Here is a 12,174-nt window from a genome sequence, read left to right on the forward strand (position 1 = left end):
ACGAATCCGCATTCGGATATCTACTCGATCTTCGAAATTCAGGTCGGAAATTTAATTTTTTGAAAAAATTTGACTAAAATTTGATAAAATTCGACTGAAATTTGTTCTAATTTGATTGGGCCAGAATTTTAAAAAAATTGTTCAAAATTCATGTTCAAAATTTAAATTTTTGATCAAATTTAACTAAAATTTGACTGAAATTTGTTTCAATTTGATTGGGTTGGAATTTCGTTCGTATCTGAAATTTCTAAAACTTTAGCAAAATTTGGTTCCCTGGTTGGCGGATACGGATACGAATCGGATATCTCGAATTCGGATATCCACATTTGAATCCGAATCTCGAAAACGAATTCGAATATATCCATTTTAGTATCCATTTCAGAAACGAATACGGATACGGATATCCATATTTGTATTTTAACAGATACAGATATCGAATAATTCGAATTTTTTACCATTCATTTCCACCCCTAAGTTCTTTGTGATGCAATGAGCATTTGATTTTACTATCACTCCTGACTCTTTGCAGCAGTTGTTTCATGAGGCTCACTTGCAGCAACCGAAGCGTCAAGTCAAAACGGCCTCCGCGCACGAGCCAAACGTGCGAAATCCGCGTGCCACATCATGAAGCCCCTGGCGCGGCCGCCGCTGCTGCTGGGCGCGCTCGCGGCCGCGGCGCTGCTCTCCTACCTCCTCCTAGCGCCGCCCTTCACCGGCCGCCTCTCCTCCCTCCTCCTTCCCTTCCCCACCTCGCCCTATGCGGGCCGCTCCAAGCTCCTCTTCCTCCTCGCCGGCCAGTCCAACATGGCCGGCCGCGGCGCCGCGCCGTCCCCGCTCCCGCCGCCGTTCCGCCTGCACCCGCACGTGCTCCGCCTCGCCGCCTCCCGCCGCTGGGTCACCGCCGCGCCGCCGCTCCACGCCGACATCGACACGCACAAGTCCTGCGGGCTCGGACCCGCCATGCCCTTCGCGCACCGCCTCCTCGACGCCTCCGGCTCCCTCGTGCTGGGGCTCGTGCCGTGCGCGGTGGGCGGCACCAGGATCTGGATGTGGGCCAGGGGGGAGCCGCTCTACGAGACTGCCGTCGCCAGGACGCGCACCGCCGTGGACGCCGGCGGAGGGGCGCTCGGCGCCGTGCTATGGTTCCAGGGGGAGAGCGACACCATCGAGCTGGACGACGCCACGGCCTACGGCGCCAGGATGGAGCGCCTCGTCGCCGATCTCAGGGCCGATCTCGGCATCCCCAACTTGCTCGTCATCCAGGTCAATTTCTTCTCTTGGGTTTCTTTCTTAATTTCTTTCTTCCCCCACCATGCAGTTCGGTGGCGTCAGCTCGAATTCAGCCCCCAATTGTTTCATAAAAGTCGTCTAATTTGGCGTGATTGAGCTGAAAGTTAGCTTCTTTCTGACTAACGTCAGCGCCAATTCTGCTTCATAGCGTAAACATTCTTTTTACACAAAGGATAACCCTGCTTTTACTGAAAGCAGTTGACAAACTCGACCAATTTCAATCATCCGTTTGCTCGTTTGGAGGAACTTCATCGAAATTTGGTTATATGGGGAAAAGAATGCAAATGCCATTTCCAGTCAAACAATGTGGATGCTGAAAGCTTGCTCAAACCTTTTGTTTTGAAGATCGTAGTATTTGTTATTATGAGGTGGATATATAAAGCTTTCACTTGGGTTTCTATCCAAGCAATTCGATTGCTACAGGAATTAGAACCGGGCTAAACCAAATATGGTTGCTTTATGGACCATATGACTCCTTGAATTTGGATGCATTAGTGATTATGGTGTTCATCTTGATTAGCGCAATCTCAAAGTGTTGAATTGTGACTGACTTCACTTAACTAGTTCTATAATTACTTTGCCAATTGGCCAAGTACAAGGGATGGTGAACTTGCTAGTCAGTCTCATACCATGCTTTTCACTTCACTGCTCTCTTACATTCATTTGAATTCCAGCCAGATTCAAGGATCATGTCTGGGACATACTCCTATTGGGAAAGTATGCCCCTTTGAGTTTATAGAACTCAATCCACATGAAAGTACTGCAAAATGTTCAGAGATACATGACCCAAATATTGATTGATATGCATAATAGTATCACAAGAATTCTAGTAGTTCTAGACTTCTTGTAGAAATCTGCAATATATTTGGCCATCGCTCTTTGTGGAAATGGAACATCACACCGAGAATCTGCAATTGGTACAACTTTTGTAGCGGATCAGTTATCATAAACCTTTTCTTTTTTTTCTGCACAAAGTTATCATTATCTCATATCTGCAGGTTTACATAAATTAATCAGTAGATTGTTAGTGATGATGTGAAGTATCACTGATCTAGTACATGTGAAAGCCTCCACACAAGGATGGAATGGTTCAAACTATATGTGCTACTAAAGTTTCAACATAAGTAATGAAAAGGTTCTTGTGACCCACTGGAAGTATTGCAGTGGTGAACTACTCTCATGTGGGCCTTTGGAATTTAGAAAGGAAAAAGTCATTTAGCTATGAGGCCTTCTACGAAACACTACGTCCTACCAAAAGCAAGTGACTCATGTCATTTAAAATTGACAGCATACCAGGCACCACGAATTTAATCATAATTGCTCACAGAAATATACGAACTCCATAACTTGCAGTGGTGCCATAGAGAATGTTTGAGAACTTTTATGTCTCTTGTCAAACTATCTTGAAACATGCTTTCCTTCCTCCAAGTAGCACATTATAGTACACACTACCTAATAACAAGGTATGTCTTTTATATCACTATCATTTTTCTTGCCTTTGACTCAAAGTGACTATGTTTGTGGTCTTTATGAGAAGATAGCAGGACTGGTGACCAATTCGACATTTTCTGATAACAATATAATATATCTATTTTATCAGAACTATTAATCCAAATGTCTAAGAAGGGCATTTTACCACCAGGAGACAGGAGGCTGTTGCTAGTCACTCTGTGGTTTACTCTTTAAGGCACTAGTGAGTAGTGATCTACCTAGCAACCAGCGATCGATGCGCATATTGTTTGTGATGCTGGACTTTTGTTGAGATATGAATCAAAGTCCAGTACAATACTTACTTCGTCCTAATGAGACTTTAGTGAATTTGATCCGAGGGAAAGAAAAAACATTCTCTATGATTGCTTCTTGCCTCTATGACTAGCTTTTTTTACACATTGCAGTTCATACATGCATTGGGAAATGTTTATATCTTAGTGAAGTCCTACAAATTGTGTAAGCAAGTGTTATGGGCTCTTCAACCCCACACTCATACTGATCTAGGCTCACTTGCCTCTGGTTTGTGTAATCTCGCATGCAAATTTGTCTTTTAGTGAAAACATTGTAAATATAATGGTGTTTTTTTTCTTATCAGTTTATCTAGAGTGGGAAATAAGAAATTTATATAGTGCTTCTTCCTTTCAGGTTGGCCTTGCATCAGGAGAGGGGAATTACACCGACATTGTCAGGGAAGCTCAGAAAAATATCAACCTTCCTAATGTCATTCTTGTGGATGCTATGGGATTGCCACTCCGAGAGGATCAATTACACCTCTCCACAGAAGCTCAACTCCGGCTGGGTGACATGTTGGCGCAAGCCTATTTAAAATTCAACTCATCCACAGGTTCAAGACAATGATGCTGATGACGTTACTGAACCTTTTAGTTGTAGACTCAAATGACAAATACATGATTCTTTGGAATATTGTGTTGTAGAGTGTAGATCATTGTACAAGGGGAGTTATGCCCATGGGTCCACTGCAAAATGTAATAAACGGGACCGGTAGAAACTTAGCTCAAACAATCCAAGTGTTGTGTGTTACAGGAGAAAAACAGACACCCTCCATTATGGAAATACAGTTAGCAGCATTTGTGGGATTCTGATGTCAGTCGCCGTCCATTTAGATCATATTCACTAACTTTGGTCATGTTCGATGGTCAGAAATATCCAGGACCATGGTTCTGTGTGTGCATGATATGAAGCTGATATATGGTGTTGAGCAGAATGGTTATGTTACTTCTGTTTTCTTAGAAAAAAAAGATAAGACAGTACTTACTATGAAGCGATGTACAGACACGATTTGCAGATATCTGTTGTGAACTTGATAGACAGAAAAATGCGACATCCCGATATCAATATGAGCTTGCAAAGTTTGAAACCAGAGCTTGTCGATCTCCAAACTGAAAATGAGCACAGGCACATACCCAGAAAGAAGGACCAGTTTCTCCGGGGCAGCTATAAGAATTTCATGGAACTAACCATCTGAACCGTCGAGCTCATACGATTAGTGTGTTCGAACTGTCAAGTAGCTAGGTCATCTTTCTCCTACCAGCCATCACTAGAACCTAGCTAGCTAGGTCTACTGGGATATATATACCAGTGAAGCTAAGCATCGATCGAAAGAAAGAGATACCAAGCAAGCAGTGAATCGAGGCGAAGAAGATGAAGCTTGCCCCATTGTTGCTGTTGTTCCTTGTCGTCACCTCCTGTAAGTCAAGCTTCATCTTTGAGCTCAGCTCTTCTTGGGTTGATTGCATTGCTTGCTAATTATAATTGTTGAGCTGTGGCATGCGTGCGGCAGTTGATGGGATATTGGTGGAGGTCGCTGTGGCGGACGATCTGGTGTGCGACATCCTCTTCGAGCTCTGCCTGCCGTCCTGCGGGAGGTCCGGCAGCTGCATGCGGTGCTGCAAGCACCACGGCTTCATCCACGGCAGGTGCAGCATGAAGCACGGCGACGGATGCTACTGCTGCCACACCCCCGATCCCGACGACGCTGCCCCGGGCTCGTTGGCCTGATGAGCGACCGAGCTCACTCAACCTGTCTATCTATCTGCTACTCGCCTATGAAATCTGTTCAAATGTGCATGTAACGGCGGGAGACCTAACCCCCAGAGTAAAGTTTCAGGCATCGAATTCAGGATTTAGTATGGTTGCTTATTTTATTCCTTATCTGTCTTGGAACCATTTTCTTATCCTATTGCTAAATTCTTTAAATGGTTAATATATTTCCTCTAACTTGCCTCGTCCTTTCATGGCTTAAGGAATAAGGATGGCTATGTTCAGCTTGATGACGGCTATCCGTGCCGATGGTGTGAATGGTTTTCTCGCACTCTTCAGTAGATACTTTGCCATGTGAATTTTACTAATGTGTTATAATATATTTACTATATAAAATATAAGTTGGTTCTCATATCATTTTTTCTTTTACTCTTCACCTATCTAATAAAAATCTATATAATTCAAATAATTTATCCATTTTTACTATTTATACTCTTGAAAAAACATCCTGGTGCGTTCTCGGTTACAGATATAAAACTCGTTTTACTAATTAAAATAAATAAATAAATTAGAAGAAAAATCAACTGATAATTTCTCATTTTTTGAATTTATTTAAAATCAAACCATGATATCGTTCTTGACGTATTCGTTTCATGGCGCTCTTATAATATATTAATATCTTCATCTTCATACTTTAAGTTTATGTTTGATATTACCACGTCTAATATTTATATTTTTGTTACTGTACATGAGTATTACTGTGTATGCCCGAGCACTTTGGACCAGGTTTCGTTGATTATATATGATCAAAATACGCTCGATGCCCTTGTATTTGAAACAAGAGAGGATACCCAAAAGAAAAAAGAAAAGATAAAATCGAACGAAAAAAAGGGAGAAATTCAAACCCTACACTAGACAAAGTCGGAACCGAATATACCTCGTCGCTTCCCCCGGATCCTTCCTGTTCTCTTCTCTTCTCTTCTTCCCCCAAATCCAATCCCCCCATAACCAAATCTCTCACCACCTTCTCCATTTCCACCCCCACCCTTGTGTCAAGGCGATGGCCGGAGGCGGCGGCGCAGGCTCTTCGTCGGGCGGCGGGGGTGGGAGCGGGGGGAGAGAGGGCGACTGGGACTGCGGCGGCTGCGGCAACCGCAACTACGCCTTCCGATCGCTCTGCAACCGCTGCAAGCAGCCGCGCCTCCTCGTCGACCCCCACACCCCGCGCGACTCCAAGTGGCTCCCCCGCGCTGGGGACTGGATCTGCACCGGTACTCTCCAACCACACCCTGATTACCCTGCTCTAGTCACACTTTCCCCTGATTTGCCGTCCCTAGATGTGGATTTTCCTTCTCCACAAGGTCTCTAAATTTCTCATATATCCACCCTGAGATGAAGTCAAAACTCAAAAGTTTAAGGGAAAGAAGGTTAGGCTAGGATTCGATGTTCAAATGGGTAACTAACATGCTTCGATTATTCCCCTACTTACCTGGGGTATGTAAATTAATCAAGCTCGTGATCTTCCTACTCTGCACGCATCAAAAGTTTATGTGGCCTAGCATATCTTTATCTTCTTCTTCTCTCTTGTGTAGGTTTATTTGACCTTGTCACCAGATCCTAGTAGTCTACTGCTGCAGTGCTTGCAACATTTTAGGTTCCGGCATAATTCCAGAATAACGTATATGGCCGTAATTTCATACCAGCAATTCTTAGTGCCTTCTTATCTAGATTTTTTGTTGCCTAGGGGGTCTGGAGAAGATGCTAATAAGTCGAACTCTTGATTAGTTTGAAACAAAAACGGTGAAGTAAACTGGAAAGACGGAAACTATAAACTAAGTACTGACTTCTGGCTTTCTGGAAATGTGTTTTCAATGATTTTTTTGTTTCTAATTGAATTGTTGCTGCTACCTGTTAGATTTTTTTTAAAAAATTATTCCTGCTGTTTATTTTTTTACTGAATACTTTTATCGTAGATGAGATTAGAAAACTACCAGTTAGTGTGCTGAGTAATAACTAGTGTGCGTGTGTCTATTCCTTTCTATGGGTTTGTGCGGGATGGCTGGTGGTGGTGGTGGGTGTGCGTGTGCTTCGGTGCGTTGTCTTGCTGCCTGCTGTGCTGGTTGGTTTATGCGGCAAATGGATGAATAGGTTGCAGTAACAATAATTATGCATCCAGAAAGAACTGCAAAAAGTGTGGCCTGCCCAAGGAGGAAGCAGCAATGCCAGCATTGCAAATGGCAGGGATGGCTATTCCAGCTTATGCAAATTATATTGCCAGAGTACAAAGCCTTGCTGCTTCTGGCTTTAAGATGAACTTTGGGATGGCTAGCAATGCAGTGTTGCAGCAGCAACTATTTGCAAACGCAAACTGGCCCTATGGGTTGGCTGGTAGATATGGAATGCAGTCTTCTGGTTGGCCATTTGGCAGTAGCAATACAAATCAGTTCCCAGGTGTCCCAAAAGACTGGCGTAATGGTGATTGGCTCTGCAGCTGTGGATTTCATAACTATTCATCTCGTACTCAGGTAATTATATTTTATTCTGTTTTTTTTGTTGATATCATAGTTAGGCTTGCCAATTATCATTGTTATTCTAGTTTTGTCCTGCTTTCTGAACCATAATACATTGTTATTTATGCATTTGTTCTCCTTTCAATACACTATTTCTAGAGACTGGAATAACAATCTGTTGCTAAATGCTAAATCTGATTGGTTGTCAAATTTGATTAGCTAATGGAATTGCCAGTTTGCAGGTCAATATTAGAACATTTTGTCAGATGTCAGATTGTATTGCTTTGCCTCTCTTCTAAGTTTCTATTTCTTTTTTCTTGCTTTCATTTTCAAAACTGTATATGATTTGCAATTTTGCGTGGATTTTTTTTTGTATCTCAACCTACCCTTGCGTTTTAGGTTCTCTGCAGTATGTCTTTTATATATAAAGTGAGTGGTTAACTTCCTTTTTAATTTCTATTTTCCAGTGCAAAGAGTGTAATGCCCCTGTACCATCAGGCATTCCCTCCACAACAATGAAAACTACGTCAGACACTTCTTCCAGTAAGACAATCATATTCTCAGTTCCAACTTTATTCTTTACCTCATGCTCTTAACTATGCAAAATACTAACTTCTCCAACATTGGGTTAATAGTTTGTAACTATTTCATGTTTGCCATTCCAAAAGGGTGCCTTCTGTGAGTTTTCTGCCAGGCAGATTCTAATCACTTTAATTGTTAATTAATGCAAATTTATGTGTACTGCTTTAACATGGGGGGCATCTATGGGCTTGTGTAGGAAGATGTCTATCTGTAACACACCTTTTTCATGATCCACATAAATTGATGGTAAATTTATAACCATGCAGTCATGCTTCAGTTTGAATCTTTTGATTTGGCTGTTAGTCACATTTATGTACTCTTTGTTGTGCTTTATTCCTTCATGTGCTATCACAGTGGCAACTCTCTTGTTGCTTTTACAATCGGTGCGGACAGATTATATTATTCTGATTCTCAATCTCTGCTTCTTCAGCATTAGGAACTAAGCGGTTGGCATCAGAGGAACTTGCCAATGACTGGGATAATAAAAGGCTAAATCCAGGAAATGCAAATTATCCACTTTCAGTATGTATTTTTGGGCCTCTTTAGTTGATGTCTGAATTGCCTAAATGCTTCATTGTATTGATTTTGTTTTCATTTTATCAAAGACAGCAGGCTCAGATAACTTGTTTATGGGTATTGAGCAAGGAGCTGGAAGCAGCAATGGCCAGACACCTTATGCCAAGTTTGACAATGGGAGCTCAATAACATTACCATCTGGGCAGGCGATGCCTGGTCTTATGGGAAAAGGGTAAAACTTCATCCTAAATCAAAGATGCTCATGTTACAAATCAAATACATTATATGAGTTATAATCTTATATGAACTTCATCAAACCGGTGGGCATTAGGGAAGGGCGATTCAACCAAGTGATACCAAAAATTGTTTTTGATGTTCAGTGCACTAGAGGGCTTTGGGAAATTTTATATGTGCAAGATATTGATCAGGGTAGAAATAAGATCTTAGCATCACTGTTACAATGGTAATGTAGGAGTGGCTTACATATGTCTCAACAGCCTCCTGTGTAATGACAGCTAGGAGAACTATTGAAATGTGATTCTCTATAGCAAGAATAGGATTGGAAGATTTTCACTATAAATAGTGTTGAATAGGTGTAGCTGCTGCAGAAAAAGAGAACTGGAAATTTGGACACGGGTGTCCAGGTAGCACTGCTTACGAGTCTATGGCTGTTGGAGGTTCAACAGATCGGTTTAGGAGTAAAGGAAATTGATGCCTGAACAAATCTGGTAAAGGTTTTGAGTGGGGTGGTTAAGAATAGGTTGTGCCTAGGTATAGAATTTTGTGGGGTGGTAACCAGAAATGTGCCTACTCAATCTTTTAGAGTTCATTTTGTGACAGGCATGGTCATTTATGTTGTTAGCACTTAGCACAATACAACTGAAATGACTGGGAGTAATGGATAGGCCATAGCTGATTTTTAGTAAATATGCAAAAAATATGCTGTAGGCGTGAAGTTCCATGACTTTCAATCTTGGTTCCAGCCCTTCTAGAATGGATGCTTTATGAAAATATGTTTCACTGATGTAGTGCATGACATGCATGAATGGTTTTCTTTCATCTAAACAAAAGCTTTGCTTAGCTAACTGGACTACATATATTCTTTCCCCTTACCAGGGCTAAATGGCGCGAGGGAGACTGGATGTGCAGTAACTGCAACAATCACAATTATGCATCTCGTGCGTTTTGCAACAGGTATTATTTTCTGGCCTCTTTCTGTTCAACTTCCTAGGTCATGCCCTCATCTATGGTTTTGTTTAACAAGCTCGGAATCTGTTGAATTAAACTTGTGTGCTTGTAGTTCTTTCCCCCCTTTCGATGATGCATTTTAAATTCATATTTCTGTTTTACAAAACTATTGCACCAAATGTGCTTGCATTATTATGATTGAACCACTCATGGCTAGCTGAACTGATTATGGAGTGTTCCTCTGTACACCTATATGTTGGCTTGGCCTTGTTGTCCATGGCTGGATAATGTATATATAGGCCACTTCAAGTTGGTCATTGTATGTTCTCCCTTGACCCTTGGGTGATTAAGAAGGAAACTATGTAATGTTTTCATTAGCACAGCTTTACTCTCATAGGTGGCATATATGAATCTACCGCTTGGTTGTTGATGGAATACTATCTTCAAAAGCCAAAGCCACTCAATAATTAGATGCTAAAAGCCAAGAGCAAGCTGCTTCTCAGAAAAGCTGCTTTTGGAGAAGCAGAAGCTCCCTAAAACTGGGCCTAACTAAGGTGGAGTTTTATTCTTCATGAATATTTTCTTCAGAAATAGAGTGCAACAGTGCACTGCTCTGTTCCCCATGTCTACAGTCGATAACTCAAGATAGAATCATACAAGTCTGCTTGGATCATCATGTTTCATGATTCCATTGAAGGCATGAATCGCCACTATTGCACTAGCTCTCCACCAGCATATTATGTGACTTTTGAGGTTCATAGTAATATATGTGAAGCTACAATATCAAAGAGACTATTTGGTGCCACATTTTTCACTTAATATTTTGCCTTATTTCCCCTCTGTAGCTGCTGAGGTTTTCCTCTTAGCAAATCTGTCTTCAATACTGGAGAGAAAACATTATAGTTTTACCTTCTTCTTTGAACTACTGATTCTGATAAGTTAGTTCTTGGTATAATTTTTTTTTATCTGAATCCCTGTTCCAACATTTTAACGAATATTGACAAAAGAATCAATAGGCACATGCAAATCCAAAACTTCGAATCGAATTTGTTTCTGTATTTGACTTGAGATCTGCATTTATCATGCTCGGTGAATACTTACAAAAATTTACGATTTTTTAGTCGATTTCTTATCCTTATCGAGGAACCATATTAGGTCAAATCTGTACCGTCAGACATATCTAGATAAGAATTCACTGTGACCTCAATGATATACGAATTTATGACACCAAACAGCATCAATCCATTACCTTGTTATCATTTAAACTGATGTTCTAATACCATTTCTCCATTCTCACTGTTTACTCTTTGCTCTTTATTTTTCCAACCGAAGCAAGTTGCCCTGTTGTTCTGACTGGGAAGAAAATCTGTGTTTCAGGTGCAAGACTCAGAAAGAATCTTCAGTTCACCCTGGTGTGCTATAGCTTGCTTGTGCTGGTTTGTAGCTCGTTGCAGTATTTTTGAAGTTTCGAGGATATGTTGCTGCCGGTTTGTAGCTGCCCTGCCAGGACTGTTGCGTTGAACTCTGTTTCTGCAGTGCTTTTGCTGCTCTTTAATGTCCGTGCCTTGGTGTTTTACACTTGTACTAGAGTTTACTGAAGTTTTCCATTTATTTATGATAAGCGCTTGGATAAAATGTCTCCGGAGTGTATGAGTGTACTATGTGAATTTTGAAATAATTAAATTATTTCTCTAGTAATGGGACAATGGCGATGGACTGTAATGTTGTACACTCATACAGTATGCTTGACTATTTCATGGGTCAGAACATTATGCTTGAGACCTCCAATTTGTTGTCTAGAGCACAACTATATGCCATATACCACATCTTTTGCACTCATTTGCAAAGCTCATGCAGATGCTGGTCGTTCGCCATCATTTTTTGGCTCCATTTAGCGTTGTTATTCTCGCGGTTTGGAACCCTTTTACATTCGCAATGAAGTTTACCTTATTGGAGTAGAATGTTAGAACCACTTATGGAATACTCTTTTGTTTTGGTCCAGTGCAAACAATACCAGATATGCATTTGTTATCATATGAAAACTAGAATATGTCAGTGCAAACAATACTAGCGTTGTTATCCGATTTGCTGATATCTTTACTAGATCTGCTCACATCAGTTTTTAGCATGCAGCATAGCTTGCTCAAGACTTTACACGATGTCACAAACTGACAAATGGCATTCGCATAACTTACTAAACTAGCGATTTCAATTGAATGGCATTTTATTGATCAGTGCCATGTTACACATGTCGCACTCAGACCGTATAAAGCACAGAGCACAGTAGTACAATACATACAGCATTTGTTCGGATAACCATGAATAGCATGAACAACGATGCAAACACTTGGAATAATTACTTTGAAGCCTCAAGGATGGCATTATGTATGACAAAAGGATGGTTTGGATGTTCTTCCAGGTCTTTGTGATCGGATGCGGCTTGAAGTCACCATTGAGCTCAATCTCTTTCAGACCTGGAAGGCCTTTGACTCCGCAAAGAGATACGATCTCAGTGAAAGCCCAAACTATATTTGCAAGCTTTGGAGCAGCTCCATTCTCAAAATGGATGGTGGTGATGTCAGAGCCCTCGACAACA

General features: G+C 41.3%; 2 protein-coding genes across 3 annotated transcripts; both read left to right on the forward strand.

Moving 5' to 3' along the window:
• The first annotated feature begins 554 nt into the window (after positions 1-554).
• LOC133923834 (probable carbohydrate esterase At4g34215) lies at positions 555-3,889 on the forward strand. The gene is made up of 2 exons (XM_062369106.1): positions 555-1,263; positions 3,427-3,889. Exons 1-2 carry the CDS (start codon positions 625-627, stop codon positions 3,637-3,639), a joined length of 852 nt encoding a protein of 283 aa, XP_062225090.1. The 5' UTR covers positions 555-624; the 3' UTR covers positions 3,640-3,889.
• A 1,735-nt stretch (positions 3,890-5,624) lies between these two features.
• On the forward strand, positions 5,625-11,276 carry LOC133923833 (RNA-binding protein involved in heterochromatin assembly dri1-like). 2 transcript variants are annotated; one of them, XR_009910663.1, is made up of 7 exons: positions 5,625-6,053; positions 6,931-7,307; positions 7,760-7,835; positions 8,305-8,396; positions 8,484-8,622; positions 9,507-9,584; positions 10,956-11,276. XR_009910663.1 is itself a non-coding variant. In XM_062369105.1 (7 exons), exons 1-7 carry the CDS (start codon positions 5,843-5,845, stop codon positions 10,999-11,001), a joined length of 1,023 nt encoding a protein of 340 aa, XP_062225089.1. In that variant the 5' UTR covers positions 5,633-5,842; the 3' UTR covers positions 11,002-11,276. The 2 variants fall into 2 exon arrangements, 1 of the variants encoding a protein (XP_062225089.1); XM_062369105.1 differs by having other exon boundaries at positions 5,633-6,053; positions 8,480-8,622.
• Positions 11,277-12,174: the final 898 nt, after the last annotated feature.

The sequence above is a fragment of the Phragmites australis genome, chromosome 7, assembly GCF_958298935.1.
Source record: "Phragmites australis chromosome 7, lpPhrAust1.1, whole genome shotgun sequence".
In the NCBI taxonomy this organism is placed as follows: Eukaryota; Viridiplantae; Streptophyta; class Magnoliopsida; order Poales; family Poaceae; genus Phragmites; species Phragmites australis.

What these genes read in the sequence shown, in the direction of transcription:
- LOC133923834 (XM_062369106.1), top strand. Translation starts at nt 625, where the DNA reads ATGAAGCCCCTGGCGCGGCCGCCGCTGCTGCTGGGCGCGCTCGCGGCC. An exon ending in CCAACTTGCTCGTCATCCAG is followed by an intron (nt 1,264 to 3,426) that starts GTCAATTTCTTC and finishes TCTTCCTTTCAG; the next exon opens with GTTGGCCTTGCATCAGGAGA.
- LOC133923833 (XM_062369105.1), top strand. Translation starts at nt 5,843, where the DNA reads ATGGCCGGAGGCGGCGGCGCAGGCTCTTCGTCGGGCGGCGGGGGTGGG. An exon ending in TGGGGACTGGATCTGCACCG is followed by an intron (nt 6,054 to 6,930) that starts GTACTCTCCAAC and finishes ATGGATGAATAG; the next exon opens with GTTGCAGTAACAATAATTAT. An exon ending in CCTGGTCTTATGGGAAAAGG is followed by an intron (nt 8,623 to 9,506) that starts GTAAAACTTCAT and finishes TCCCCTTACCAG; the next exon opens with GGCTAAATGGCGCGAGGGAG.